This window comes from Balaenoptera physalus (genome assembly GCF_965194825.1).
Source record: "Balaenoptera physalus genome assembly, chromosome: 4".
NCBI lineage: Eukaryota > Metazoa > Chordata > Mammalia > Artiodactyla > Balaenopteridae > Balaenoptera > Balaenoptera physalus.
The window spans coordinates 135221927-135237918 of record NC_138891.1 but is presented as its reverse complement, the minus strand read 5'-3'; the positions used below and the strand labels follow the sequence as shown (position 1 = coordinate 135237918).

General features: G+C 37.2%; 1 protein-coding gene across 4 annotated transcripts in view; it reads left to right on the top strand.

Moving 5' to 3' along the window:
- TMEM50B (transmembrane protein 50B) overlaps positions 1-15251 on the top strand; it is a 36545-nt gene extending 21294 nt beyond the window's left edge. For all 4 annotated transcript variants that reach the window (XM_082459139.1, XM_082459142.1, XM_082459140.1 and 1 more), the window contains 5 exons: positions 1107-1219; positions 3081-3148; positions 7207-7299; positions 10217-10274; positions 13804-15251. In XM_082459139.1, coding sequence (XP_082315265.1) covers positions 1107-1219; positions 3081-3148; positions 7207-7299; positions 10217-10274; positions 13804-13849 — 378 coding nt within the window. In that variant the 3' untranslated portion in view covers positions 13850-15251. The remainder of the gene's footprint in view (positions 1-1106; positions 1220-3080; positions 3149-7206; positions 7300-10216; positions 10275-13803) is intronic.
- The last annotated feature ends 741 nt before the right edge of the window (positions 15252-15992 follow it).

The window sequence follows — 15992 nt, the reverse complement described above, 5'->3', positions numbered from 1 at the left end:
CCAGCTGCAGCACAGGCAGGAAGCGAGAGGAAGAAATTTGTGGAGGAAACTACTGCTTAATTTTCTTTCCAATATTTTTTTAAAAACTTTTTATTATTGAAAATATCAGTAGTATACACAAAAATAGAGAGAATGGTATAGAGTCCTCTCTCACCCCCTGTACTTATCATTGAGCTTCAAAAAAAAGTCAGATCATGACCAATCTTGCTTTAGCATTCCATCAAGCACTCCCTGCCCCCACTGCATTTTTTGAAGCAAATTTCAGTATATGTTCCACTTAATTTAAATTAATCTTTTCCAGTATATAGTTCTATACCTGAAGTTCAATAGAAAAGATAAATAAAGAAATAAATAAAGTGGAGCAGGAACTAAAGATATTGGGGTGGCCAAAAAGTTCGTTCAGGTTTTTCCATAACATAATTATGAAGCAATATGCATGCAGAATTCTTGTAGGTGTTTCCAAGTTTTTCTTGCTCTCTGTGGTCACCTCGCCTGCACTTAATTTGTCTATGAAATTCCTTAGTAACTTGTCTACTTTAGTTCTATTCAGCTTAGTTGACATAGAAACATTACATTTTGCAAACTCATGTTTAGTCAGTTTTTAATCAAATTACATAATTAATTAAAATTATAGCAAGCGTAGATATTTTTTGGAGACATGGCAGCTCATTTGTGGAAGCAAAAGTGCTTGGGCATATTAAAAAAGAATGTTCCACATTCTTTTTAATATGAACGAGAGAGTGAAACACATCGGGTAATCAGGGAGCTGGTTAGTTGGATGTTAGTTAAAAGAGCTTTGGTTGTATATAATTTTATGGTGGATAAAAGAAGCAGATAATTCATTCCTAGGTAATAAACTTTTCATCTTGCATTAAGAGCAGAACTTGAATCTTACACGGATTTGATTAGTTAGATTCACCTCATATGCTATAAAGAATAAGTAAACAAGGGATTCTTGATTTTTATATTTCAACATCTAAAACTCAAAGTAGACATATTTTATGTTCCAATTATATGGTCCATAGAAAACATGGAATGTTAAGGAACAGGTATCATGCTAAGCCAAAGTATTAGTGTTATTTTAATGACATGGGTTCTTTCTCAAGTTTTTTACAGGTTGGTGGATAATGATTGATGCAGCCGTGGTGTATCCTAAGCCAGAACAGCTGAACCATGCTTTTCACACATGTGGTGTGTTTTCCACATTGGCTTTCTTCATGTAAGTATGAAGGTAATTCTCAATTCAAGATTATTTTTCTAAAAACATTTTTTCCTCAAAGTTTAATGCTATCTGGAATAACTTTTTAATTTCATTGATTGCTTCTTCTTTAACATGATAAATATATGTGTGTATATCTATATTGCTATTTTATTAAGATTTTAAAAATCAAGACTGAGTGTTGAATTTGGGGGGGAGAGATTAATTGGGAGATTGAGACTGACATATACACACTAGTATATATAAAATAGATAACTAATAAGAACCTGCTGTATAGCATAGGGAACTCTACTCAATACTCTGTAACGGCCTATATGGGAAAAGAATCTAAAAAAAAAAGAGTGGATATATGTATATGTATAACAGATTCATTTTGCTGTACACCTGAAACTAACACAACATTGTAAATCAACTATACTCCAGTAAGAATTAAAAAAAAAAAAAAGTGTTGAATTTAGTCAGATAATTCTATTATACTTTATAAAGATTATCATGTGATTTTTGTCCTTATATTTGTTAAACTGAAAAATTACTATGTTTTATAGATCTTAAGATTATTTTTTGTATTTTAATATCTTTGAATATCAGTGTGCTTCTTGTATTAATATCTTGTGCTTCTTGGTATCTTATAATTCATAATATTTTTTCTTTCTTGGAAGTGTAAAAAAATAATGGTGCATCTTAAAAATCATTGGCATCTTAGGTTTAATGAAGTATGTTACATTTCTAAATTTTTTAGTAGGAAGTCATCCTTGAATACTCTAATACATTCAACTTTTTTTTTAATCCTTTTTAAAATTTATTTTTTTTATTGGAGTATAGTTGCTTTACAATATTGTGTTAGTTTATATTGCACAGCAAAGTGAATCAGCTATACGTATACATATCCTCTCTTTTTCATATTTCCTTCTCATTTAGGCCACCACAGAGCACTGAGTATCTAATACATTCAACTTTTACCATGGAGTATTATTTTTTTTAAGTGTGTTACTTAACTGTATTTGCCAGTATTGGAGGGAGGGCAGGACTGGCCTTAAATGAGATTGATCTATGGCTTTCCTTTTTTATTAAATCATTTTTAGGTTTAGCCATTATCTCACTTCATAAAAGAGTTTGGAAGCTTTTCATGGATGTCTTTTAATAATTTTAAAAAATATGTTAAACATTAAGATTACATAATTTTCTTATACTGTCAGGAGCTTTAAAAAGGTGAATTGTAGAAGATGGAACTACTTATATTCATTCAGGATGCTAAGAAAAGACAATTCCTGCTACAAATATACCCGCTCTAACAAGAATGGAAAGAGAAGCTGAATAAAGTGGGCCTATTTATTATACCAAATGTTCTCTGAATTTGAGAAATGGATGAGAGAAAATCACTTGACTTTTAACACAAAGAGAAACTTTTGAACTCTTGGTTATAATGAGAACCTTAAAATGGGGTAACTCATGGTGGGTCATTCATGTATAAATATAAAATAAAATAGAAAAAGAACACAGAAAATTGGCCTCTTTCATAATCTTTGGAGACAAAAGATAGTAATCCCTTAAAATTAAGTATGTTTTTGTTTAATGTTATTATAAATGGAAATGTTTTCTTAATTTTGTTTTCAACATATTTATTACCAATATATAGAAAACATTGATATTAAAAAAAAATTAAGTATGTTTTCTGGGTGTACTTTAGGAAAATAAGACTAGCATAGTATTTCTATCCACTAGGATATTTAAGTTAAAAGATATGTTCAGTTATTCAGATACTGGCTTTAGATAGGAAATGCTTCCCTTCTAAATGATATGTAAATATCTATGAATATTTTAACAGCATGAAAGCTTATTAGATGATTTTGTATTGTTCTAGGATAAATGCCGTGTCCAATGCTCAGGTGAGAGGTGACAGCTATGAAAGCGGCTGTTTAGGAAGAACAGGTAAAGGCACTTTGAGTTGTTAATGTATGCAGGTAAAAGAGGGATTTATCAGCAGAAAAAACAAAGCCTCTGGTGAGTCTTTATTTAGGGATGATTAATGATTATGTAGGGTTTTTAAAAAAAGTTTCTGTGTTATTTAAAACTTTAAGAAAGTTAAAGTTACTGCCAGAGGTTACTGGTTTTTGTCATGTTATATTTCCCATAGTATATAGATAAAATGTTAACCATGCAAAATCAATGGATCTTGACTGTTCCTGTGTTAGTGATGGATTTATTCTTTTTTTTTTTTTTTTTAATTAATTAATTAATTTATGGCTGTGTTGGGTCCTCGTCTCCGTGCGAGGGCCCTCTCCAGCCGCGGCAAGCGGGGGCCACTCTTCACCGCAGTGCGCGGGCCTCTCACTATCGCGGCCTCTCCTGCCGCGGAGCACAGGCTCCAGACGCGCAGGCTCAGCAATTGTGGCCCACGGGCCCAGCCGCTCCGCGGCATGTGGGATCTTCCGGGACCAGGGCTCGAACCCGTGTCCCCTGCATTGGCAGGCGGACCCCCAACCACTGCGCCACCAGGGAAGCCCCGATGGATTTATTCTTATCCCAAATGTTGACCAGTAGTATTACTTACAAGATGGCTGACCGTGATTACTGAACAGCAAAGTATGGACACATTAAGAGATCAAACCTGGGACTACAGTGTTTTTCACATTCAGTTCTGATCACCTGAGTAACCACCCAGAGGCTACAACAGAAGTATTTAGAAGAAACATGCTGTTTGTCTACATATACATTTTTTTTTGAGTTTGAATTTTTTTTGATTTGTCATCCAACAGTATTTTTCTTTTGTTCAGGTTATAACACATTCTGTTAGAATCCAGGGGTTTGTTTTCAGTGGAATTTCCATGCTGTATATAAAAAGCTCAGGACTAGACGTTCTATTTCCAACCTTTAAGGACTAGGAGGGGTGACTTGTGGTTATAGTCAGGAATTTGGAGTAGGTGGGAGAGGAATTTTGAAGGATGATTAAGAATAATAGCAAGTACTTGTAGAATACTTAGTGTGTACCAAAGACTGTCCTGAATGCTCTACACATATTAACTCAATTAATTGTCACAACAGTCCTATAAGGTAACCACTCTTGTCCTCAGTTTTAGATTAAGGAACTAAGGCACAGACAACTTAAGTAACTTGTCCAAAGTCATAAAGCAAATAAGTGGTGGGACCAGGATTTGAACACTGACAATCTGGTTCCAGAGCCCATGCTCTTGGCCACCATGCTATGTTTGTATCCAGTCGAGAATCATTTAGTCTCTTTGTCTACAGTATCATATATATATATATTTGTCAGTGTATTTGAGGATAACTTATATAAAATATAAAATAAAATTCAATTTAAAGTGTACAGGTCGATGAGTTTTGACAGATGTATTCAGTTGTGTAACTACCACTACAATCATGATATAGAATATTTCCATTACTCCAGAAAGTTCCCTCATATCTCTTTGTAGTTAATCCCCTTACCCCCACATCCTGGCCACCACTGATCTGCTTTCTATCACTGTAGTTTTGCCTTTTCTAGGATCTCATATAAATGGAATCATAAAGTATCATAAGACATTAAACCAAATCAAGGAGCTGACGAGCTTAGCTTTAAAAAAAATTTCCTTTTTTTTTGTAAGAACACTAAACATGAGATCTACTCTCAACACAGTTTTAAATGCACAATACCATATTGCTAACTATAGGCACAGTGTCGTACAGCAGCTCTCTAGAGCTCATTCATCCTGTGTAGCTGAAACTTTATACCCGTTGAACAGCAACTCCCACTTCCCCCACTCCTAGCCCCTGGCAACCACTATTGTACTCTCTGTTTCTATGAATTTGACTCTCTTAGATACCTCACATAAGGGGAATGGGCCTTAAAAAAGAAGGAAATCCTGCCATATGTGACAACAGAGGTGAACCTGGAGGACATTATGCTAAGTGAAATAAGCCAGTTACAGGGGGACAAATTAGCTTTCTTTTGTACCTGATGCTTTAAATGCTGATGCAGATTTTATAATTTCACTTCCATTGTGATCCTTGAAGAATTGGAGAGGATGGGGATAGTGACAAATGACAGATGAACCTAAGTTAAAAGTGCATTGTGTGTGTCTGTGCGCGCATGCATACGCACACATGCATGCCTTGTGCCCCAGCTTCAGCAGGTAATGTCAGGAATGAGTGAGAATAAAGAATAAAAAAGCATGTATTAGCAAGTGATGTTGTGCATAGAGCACACATTAACTTATTTGATCATTTTTCTTTCAAAAATATTCCACAGGCATTGCTGTGGATTATGTTACTATTAACTATTTTCTGTAGAAAATTTCATTGTAACTTACCCAAAACTTTTTAGCTTAAAGGTAGAACTTGTATGTGCCTTGGGTCTGTCTGGTTCCAAAGCCCATACTTTTTACTGTCAGTGGTGACTATAACATTTTATTCCATGGTTATTTCTTACCCAGTTAAAATTCACAGTCAGTTTACGTCAGTTTACATTTATACGTGGTACCTTTAGTGCAAGTTCTGTCTAGTGCTTCAAAAATTCAGGGCAAACTATCTTGTAGGCATGCTCAGCTATTGCCACACTAAGCTTTCATACTGCTTAAATGGTTTATGTGTAATTTATTCCCATTTAATTCCCAGAGGAATTTGCAGGAAAGTGTTGTTAACGTAATAAATATACTACAAATGGAACTGTTAAATAAGAAGGAACAGGAACTAGGTAGAAAGAAGATCATGTATTGATACTTAGACTCTAGGACAAAATGGATACTCTTAATTATTAACCTTGACTCTGAGCTTCCTGGTAGTCAAAGCAAAAAAGGGAAAACATTACAGTTTTTTATTTTTTGCTAAACAAAAGCATACTCATTTTTCAAGGGAAGTTTTTTTCTTGTTCAGTTTTGTTAAAAAATTTTTGTGTGGTCATATATAAAGGACATGAAGGAAAATAATTATAAGGACTTTTGATACTTCCTTTCATTCACTTTAGGTAAAAGCTGTGATTGAATTTGGAGGATGTTTTCCTCCAAGGAAGTAAACATTGCTGTATATTTCTGGAGATCTGCTTAGTATTATAATAAAACTTAGATAACCTAGGGACCCATTTCTCTCAAATATCAGCTGTTCTAACCATGCTGAGCTTTGAGCTTCCTGCATGTCTGGTGTCTAAAATATATGAATTTCTGTTCAGTTAGTAACCGAATATCTGAAATTGAGGCAAATTTAGCTTTCTATTATGGAAATTGGCTTGGATTTTATTTTCACTTCAGGGGAGCTATATTCCCCTTCCATAGGGTGACAGGCTGTCAGTATACCTGTGATCAGGGTCTGGCACAAATGCTAACTTGCTTTCCTAAAAATGTATTGAATCTACTCAGGTGTCCAGATGATCACTTTATTGAGATTCTGTTGTATAACTTCTAAAATTCTATACAGTAGGGGTTTGAAGAGATGCTTTTGTCCTTGAACTTTTCAAGGGTATGTGGTACAGTTTGGCTGAATAAGAGAGATTGAATATATCGCTGCTGTTAGTACCATGTTGAGTAGTACCATGATATTAACGTTGATGAAAAGAGGTCATATGGTCCTTATTCATTTGCAGTCTCTCATTCCTGTGTGGTAATGGCTATCTGAAATACATTTGCTACTTCTAATAGAGCAATTACTTTGATAATATATACAACACGGTAATTTTTCAGTTAGGGTTTAATTAATCAGTTTAGTCAAATAATTACTTCTGAAGCTTTCCTACTTTAGTTTACTCAGCTGTTAGTTTCTCTAGCCAGTAGAACGGTAATTTACCCTTTTTCCCTTTCCAAGTATCGCTTAACACCTTTTAGTTTTAGTTTCTTGTTTTCAATCTTCATTCAGTTAATTGTTTTAGCAGGTGTATATAAATACGTGACTATCTTTGATAGGCATAGCATATATTAGATGAACAGTGTTCTAGTGTTATGTATTCCTAAGGCATAGAGCTGTAAAAATGAGCAAAATCATAAAGCCTATTTTTCACACAGGTGCTCGAGTTTGGCTCTTCATTGGTTTCATGTTGATGTTTGGGTCACTTATTGCTTCTATGTGGATTCTTTTTGGTGCATATGTTACCCAAAGTAAGTATTTATTCCTCTTTTATTTCATAGGAAAGATTCAGATATGTCCTTTATATTTGGCTTAGTCTGTTAACTCCCCGTGGAGTAAAATTTAGTTTAATAATTCAGTTAGCTTGTAGATAAGACTCTGTGTGAAGATATAAATTATTTAATAAAACTTCTCAGTGGGGTCATTTAGTGCAGTGGGATAGCCTCGTTAGGAAATCCAAGCCACTGACAAGACCAGGTGACTCTCAGCTATCTCTAGAGGTTCTGATTTCCTTCCTTACCCCAGATAGCCAGGCTCTGTACCAGAGGCCTTTTACTGAGGGTTGTAGTGGTAAAAGTGAGAAATCTGTACAGGGCTACAGCCCCTTATACACAATTCTAGAATCCACAAAAGTGCTGAAGGTCAGGTTTTTCATAACCAGTTTGGCAGCAAAACCTGACCTAATGATCCAGGGCTCATTATAGTCTTTATTTCATTTAATAAGTATTCAAATGTTTTATTAGAGGAATGTGGTTGTATTTGATTGTGGGATGCTGGTCCAAACATAGTTGGGGGTGCTATGTAATATTATGCCCTGTGTTACTGTTTTTCTTTTTTTAATAAATTTATTTATTTATTTATTTTTGGCTGCGTTGGGTCTTTGTTGCTGTGCACGGGCTTCCTCTAGTTGCAGGGTGCGGGGGCTACTCTTCGTTGCGGTGCGCAGGCTTCTCATTGCTGTGGCTTCTCTTGTTGCAGAGCACGGGCTCTAGGTGCGTGGGCTTCAGTAATTGTGGCACGTGGGCTCAGTAGTTGTGGCTCGCGGGCTCTAGAGCTCAGGCTCAGTAGTTGTGGTGCACGGGCTTAGTTGCTCCGCGGCATGTGGGATATTCCCGGACCAGGGCTCAAACCCATGTCCCCTGCATTGGCAGGTGGATTCTTAACCACTGCGCCACCAGCTAAGTCCCCCTGTGTTACCATTTTTAAATCTGAAAAATCCTGAGTTCCAAAACATACCTTGCCCCAAGGATTTCAAGATAAGGCATTGTGGACCCTAGTATCTTTCTGTCCACTGATACATCTTCTCTCCAACCCCAGCCTCTAATTTTTCATTCATAGGTACAAGGGGAGTTTTTTTGTTTTTGTTTTTTTAGGGGGCAGAGGTGCTGAGAAGCACTGCCAGTTCACAAGGGGATTTTTTTAAGTGCAAGACTGAAGACGTGTGTAGCCTTCATGTTGAAACGGTTGATGCAATGGAGTGAGCTCTTAGTATACCATTCTGAGTTTTGTGACTGTTCCAGTCACCATAGCTTTTCATCACGGGGATGGCGAGAGGTTTTGAAAAGCAGGACCCAGTCTTAGCATGTGCTTCTGGAAGCATCAGAAGAACCTCTTTCACTGGCTCTCTCCCTTCACTCCAAAGACAGGAATAAGTTTCAGATAACAGTTTATTCATCTTCTGATGCCTCTATCTTTGGAATTTCTTCGTCACTCTGCTTAACTGTCACATCTTGTCCTGACCCACAGCTGACCTTTTAATATCTTGATAGGATCCCTTAAGTATCATAGATTGATCAGTATAAGATTTGGGAATACCTTTGTCTTTCATTTTGCACAAAATAAGTCAGTACAAGAGGACAGTGGTTGCCTAATGTTTAATTAATACTACTCTAAAATGTGTTATTTTAGTTAATTAAAAATACTCTGGAGCACACAGTTCTAGCATGAAGCTTATTTGAGGGAAAGTACTTTTTTTACTTTCTTTCTTTTTTTGGGGGGCTGTGCCACACTGCTTGGGGGATCTTGGTTCCCCGACCAGGGATGGAACCCGTGCCCTTGGTAGTGAGAGCGCTGAGTCCTAACCACTGGACCCAGGGAAATTCCCTCAGTGGTCGTATCTTAATCTTTAAAGAACTAGTACATACTGAGAAATTTCTCAATTATGGATCTCATCTTCATATTTCTACAGCATTGCTCGTTACATATACTTTTTAGTTTGTAAACTGACTTCAGAGAGCATTTCTAACACATTTCAAATCTTTTACTGTACAGATTTTTCTGGAGCTGTTAATAATCATAGCAGCAGCTAACATTTCTATAGCACTTTATGAGCCAGGAACTGTTGTGAGCACTATGCATAGTCCACATCTCACACTCTGGGGGGCAGGTGCTGTTACAATGCCCATTTTACAGATGAGGAAAGTAAGGCATAATGAGGTTGACTAATTTGCCCATGGTCATACATTTAGTCAGTGGTAGAGTTAGGATTCAGATCCAGGGGTATGGCTCAAACTTGGGGCTTTTAACCATGCAGCTATATTGTTTGCTATGATATCAAAGGCTACAAATTGAATATTTCTTCATCCCAACTAGTATTTTTAATCAACATTGATAGTTTTATAAAAGTTAAATATCCACAAAAATTTGAGTAATTTCCAAATTTTTCTTTTTCCTTTCTATGAAGATAGTGACTGTTTTCTCCAGGAGAATATGATGATGAATTATAATGATTCTTTTTATATATGTCAGATTTGCGCAATAAAACTCCTGAATTCATGAAAGAAAATAAAATGAACAGACTGTTACATCATCAAAAATTTAATTTGTGTCTTTCTAACATTGTGTGTTTCTGTATTGGCCATAGGAAGTGAAGGGATAAGCTGCTGCTTCCTTGGCAGTTCCGATACAGCTAGAACCATAGCAACTGCTTTAGACAGAAAGAAAACCTAATAATTTCATTGTCTTTTATCCAGAGTGAGAGTAATCCTTTGTTTTGGGAGAAGGAGATTATCATTTTCTTACTTCAATTTCATTGTGGATTTTTTAGAGTTAATGAATAATAGTAGTGTTTTATAATATACAGAGCATGTCATTATGAATGGCATGAATACTTTGTTACGGCCATTTGCCTTTTGTAATTATCTGATCTGTTTTACTTTGTGTGTGCAGATACTGATGTTTATCCAGGACTAGCTGTGTTTTTTCAAAATGCCCTTATATTTTTTAGGTAAGTTGCCTAATTTTTTAACTATACACCTATAACATTTACAGAAACATCATCTTTATTATAAGAGCAGCATAGGCACTGGAATATGTATAAATCTCTTGGATTAGTTACAGTGTATAGAACTTCTTTTAAAAGGTGAAAATTCTACTATTGTATAAAAGCATACACAAGCCATTTAATTAGGGGCCCTGCTATGTGCCAAGACCTCAGCTAGATGCTTTATATATGTTACCTTTTAAATTCCCACTTAATTATCTTAAGTATGTAAAACAAGTGGTGCTCCCATTTTATAGATGAGGAAATAAGACTCAGAGCTTACTTAAGGCCACTTAACTAGCAAATGCAGAATGGGAATTTGAACCCAGACTGCTGCTTCCATAGCCTGTGTTTTGTTAAGAAACCATATCATGTACCTTTAATAAAATAAGAAAAAAAGAAATTAGAATTAATACATACTGTGCATGTCGTATACAAAACCTGGTTGGTGAATTGGATTTTGTATTAAGTTTTTAAGATAACTTAAAGTAAGTATAAAAATAAAAGAATATCAAAAGTATTTTTTAGGGGCAATCTTCTAAAAAAGTTTCCAAAATGAAGCCCTGTAGCCTTTGCTTTTCAGAATGAAATGTCTTTTAGTGTAAAGATAGGTATTTTAGGCATCATTTATAAAATTACATCCCTTACCCCATACCCCTCCCACAAAAGCATTAAAATCTAAGCCTTGAAGAAGTTTGTTTTTGTCATTGATTTTAAGCAATTTGACTATGATGTGCTGTGGTGTAGTTTTCTTCATATTTCTTCTGTTTGGGGTTCATTGAGTTTCTTGGATCTGTGGATTTATAGTTTTCATCAAATTGGGAATCTTTTCAGACATTATTTCTTCAAATATTTTTTTCTGTCCACCCTGCCCTTCTGGCTTCCAATTACATGTATATTAGGCTGTGGGAAGTCATCCCAGAGCTCACTGGTGCTTAGTTCTTTTCATGCTTTTTTTTGCCCTACCTCTCCACCCCTACTCTTACCCCATCGCTCCATCAGGTATTCTCTTTTCTTGTTTTCTCTCTGTATTTCATTTGGGATAGTTAAAGGTTGTTATATCTTTAAGTTCACTAATCCCTACCTCTGTCATGTCTAATCTGCTATTACTCCCATCCAGTATGTTTTTCATCTTAGACATTGTAGTTTTCATCTCTATTAGCTTGATTTTTTTTTAAAACAATTTCCACATCTCTCTCTAACATACTTATGCTTTCCTCTGCCTTCTTGAACATGTGAAGTATGTTTATAACTATTTCAGTGTCCTTGTCTAATTGTGTCAATTCTTAGTCTGTTCCTATTGATTATTTCTATTTATTTTTTTCATTCTGGATCCCTTTTCCCCTGTTTGCTTCTTTGCATGAAGCTGATTGGGGGCTGGACTTTTTGGTATTCCTCTAAATGCTTTTGAACTTTGTTCTGGATGCAGCTCAGTCACTTGGAAACAGTTCAGTCCTTTCGAATCTTGCTTTTAAGCTCCGTTAGGCAGGACCAAAGCAGCTTTAGTCTGGGATTAATATGTCCCCCTTACTAAGGCAGTACACTTTTGAGTATTCTTCCTGATTCTCCATGTAGTCTGAGGTTTTCCACTCTGCTGTGAGATTCTGAAGTCTTCCCAGCCCTGTGGGAGCTTTGGGAATTGTTCTTTCCAGTGATTCCTGCCCTTTTCTTGGGTAGTTTCCTCACATGCATCTGCTGTCAGCACTTGGCAGAAGCCTCAAGGGGAACCCCCTACCGATCTCCTGGGCTCCCCCTCTCTAGCTGTCTGTACCCCGCCTTGCACACTCCAGCTGCTTGGCCTCCCTGAACTGTCAACTCTGTTTCCTCAACTCAGGGAGACCACTGTGCCCTGCCTGGGTTCCCTCTTATTGTACTGTGGCCTGGACACTCTTTTTTTTTTTAAATTTATTTATTATTTACTTATTATTTATTTTTGGCTGTGTTGGGTCTTTGTTTCTGTGCGAGGGCTTTCTCTAGTTGCGGCAAGCGGGGGCCACTCTTCATCGCAATGCGTGGGCCTCTCACTGTCGCGGCCTCTCCTGTTGCGGAGCACAGGCTCCAGACACGCAGGCTCAGTAGTTGTGGCTCACGGGCCTAGTTGCTCCGCGGCATGTGGGATCTTCCCAGACCAGGGCTCGAACCCGTGTCCCCTGCATTGGCAGGCAGATTCGCAACCACTGCGCCACCAGGGAAGCCCCTGGACACTCTTGGTTTTGAAAGATGTTCGACAGTTTCTGCGGTCTTGTGATTGTATTTCTTGGCATGTGACTGACAGCCTTCTGGGAATACAGTGAATTTTCATGAAGACACCTTAGGCACTGTTGAGAGATCAAATTTAAATTCAGATTCAGCCCTTTATAGTGGTAGAGGAGTCTATATAAATGACAGTTGGATGAACAGAAACCTTGTATGCGTAAAGGCCTGTGCTCACGTGGGCAGTGACTACTGCATCAGCGATGCGCTCTGCCCAGAGGCCGGCAAGTTATCCAGCCAGCTGTGTGCTTCCTGTGTGCCAGGCCTTTTCTAGGCACCAGAGTGCACTCCTACTTCTCCGGCCACTCTTCCTCTGTTTCCTTTGCAGGCTGATCCTCCACCCTCTGGCCGCTAACTTGAAGTTTCTTAAGGTTCTGTTCTAAGCCTCTTCTCAACTCGTTCTTTCTCTAGGTGAGGTCCTTTTTGCTTGGGACTTCAGTTATTGCCTGTATGCCAGTGAGTCACAGCTGTCTATCTCCACGTCTAAACCACATATCCAGATTCTTACTTATCCCCTCTTGGGTGGCTGACATTTCAAATCTACCACCTCCAGCGTACCCACGACTCAAACTCATGTTGCCAGAGTGTCCCATCTCTCTGCCCCTCTCCTTCTTCCCTTATACCTTGCTGAGATAATTCCCACTCTTCTTTTAGATCTCAGTTCAGTCACTACTTCCTCAGGAAAACCTTCTTGACCTCTAACTAGGTCAGATCCTTATATTTCCCTCTCTTGGTACCATGTGTGTCATTGAGTTGGAATTTGATTGTCTCCCATTGGTGAGCACGTTTGTCTTGTTTTGACTCACGGTCACATTCCCAGTGCTTAGCTAGGGGCCTGGTGCCCAGCCAGTACTCTGTACAGTAATTATTTGTTAACTGAACGAAGAATTTCAACATGGTCTGTTAGGATGCTTCAATGTTTGTAGCTCAGACATTGTAGGATCGTAGAGATGTGAGTGGCCCTAATGCCGGCTACTATGAGAAATGCCCCCTTTCCTTACAAGTGACCTATCTAGTAACTTCAGGCTTTAAGAAAAGATATTCAGTTAAGCTCAACCATCAAGGTCAACAAACTGGTTTATAAAACAAGCAAATTCAGACCAACACCACCACAATCTTTAATTTTAGAAATTGATACAAAGGGATCAGTGAGGTACCCATCAAAGCATATTTAGAAAATAAATTCTCTTTTGCGTTTCTATGTGATTTTACCTCATGATTTATTTTAATATCTTTCTAGCACTCTGATCTATAAATTTGGAAGAACTGAAGAACTATGGACCTGAGATCACTTCTCACATCACATTTTCCTTTTGTTATATTCTATTTGTAGATAAGTTTTTATCTCTCAATATAATTTACACATTGCCAAATGGAATAGATTGTACATTAAATGTTTTGTTTCTTTACACTTTTATGCTCTGAGTTTTGAAATAGTTGTATGAAATTTCTGTCCTTTTTTTTTCATTGAATAGATTGTTAATATGTACATAGTATAAGACTATATAGATGAGATGATCTGTGTCGGTTTTTTTATTCTTGAAGACTTAAAGCTTAATCTGTTCCCTGAGCCAGGGTTGTATCATCATCTAATTGTAGAGTTAACTACTTTGTCTCAGTATCTCTAATTTTCAAAATGTGCAAAAAATACAGCTCCATATATCTGAAATAAGCACTGAGCCATTAAAAAAGGTATATCAGCAAGTTGTAATTTATTTTGGCTTAAAAATGAGATTTTTTTTTAAAGGAAAAATGTTTGTTCTTATGTATAAAGTGGACTTTTATACGAAGATTTTTAAAAATGCCTGAAGGACTAGTTTGAAAGCCTCTTTTAAAAACAATTCCTCTCATATGACTTTATTTGAGAAGGGTTAATACATGATCAGATAAGCTCAGTTTTATATGGTTGATGTAAGAAGACTGTAAGGCAGCTCAGCAACATGCTTCTTACAAAAGCAGCTTAAATGGTTCTCTTTTGACAGCCTACTATTATCTGACATTGCAAAATTCTGTATCAAGCAAGTTTGAGACAACTGCAGCTTAAAAGCATGAACCATATAACAAAAAGTGGAATAATTAGTTTCAAGATAAAGCACTTCTTCCCAAAGGGGATTATTATGACCTAGTGAAAAATTAGGCGTTTCATCCACTCAGTTACTGACTGCAAGTCTCTTTTTGCTCTAGCTCTCAAGCTTTAGGTGAACTCTTCTTGCAGAATACATCTTTAACCTGAAAGTTCTTACTCCAGTCAGAAACTTCTTTTGCTGAGTTTGAAATACTGTATTTGCACTGAGTGTATTCCCGTGAGAGATTTCAGAGGGATAGTTGGGTCTTTATTTCTACTTTTGCTTTCCTTTGTTATACAGGTTTTGTGTTGCACTTTTTTCCTCCAGGGGGATTTTTCTAGAGCCTTTTATTGTAAGACAGAATAATATCAGTGGTATTGTATGCAGCTTCTAATATAAGCCTTATTTTGCTTAATGTCTCTCCTCTCTGAGGATCTCCTGTGCACAGAGTATGAAGCAGTTGTGGAATGCTGTGCCTTTGTCTAGATACCATCTTGTTTAATTACTTCTTTCTTTGTTGTTTTTTCCTCAAAAAAACTGTGTCTTGCTTCCAACAAATTTTAAGACTGATTACTTGTTTCCACTCCCTTCTAACCTCTTGCAATAAATATTACTTCTCACACATTCTAGTATTGTTAAATCTGTTGGAGAAAATGAACTATAAAACTGGGTTGGCTGTTCATTTTGCAGTTACTCAAGTGGACCTGGTCAAAGAAGCAGTTTCCCTTTATAAAATAAAGAGAAATATATATATATATTTTTTTGGGGGGTGGAGCATGCCATGCAGCTTGTGGGATCCTAGCTCCCTGACCAGGGATCGAACCTGGGCCCTCGGCAGTGAAAGCACGGAGTCCTAACCACTGGACCAGCAGGAAATTCCCAGGAGAACTATATTATACTCAGATTTGTGAAATGCTAATGTGAAGGCTAATGAAGGCCGTCCAGAAGGCCTAGTGGCTGTTTTTTCTATTTTTGACTCTGTCACGAATTTGTTTTTTAATTGTGAGCAAATCACTTAATTTCCCTGTTTGTTTCCTCATTAAAAAAAAAAAGATAATGTTAGTATCCACTCCTATCAGACATTGTAAGTTAGAATAGAGTCCTTTGTAATCATTTAAAGATACATGTGATTCCCTTAATATAAAGGTCTCCTGGGGCAGAGTCAAGATGGCGGTGTGGGAAGATGCTGAGTTAGCATCTCCCCACAACTAGGGTGCCTACTGGCCTCTGGTGGGGGACCCTGATGCCCAAGGAGATGGGAGGGACCCCCAAGTGAACCGATAGGACGTGGGGGGACAGAAGGGGGAGGAGAAGTGGAGGCCAGACAGGATCCATTATTGTGTTGTTCATCTCTGTTTGTTTG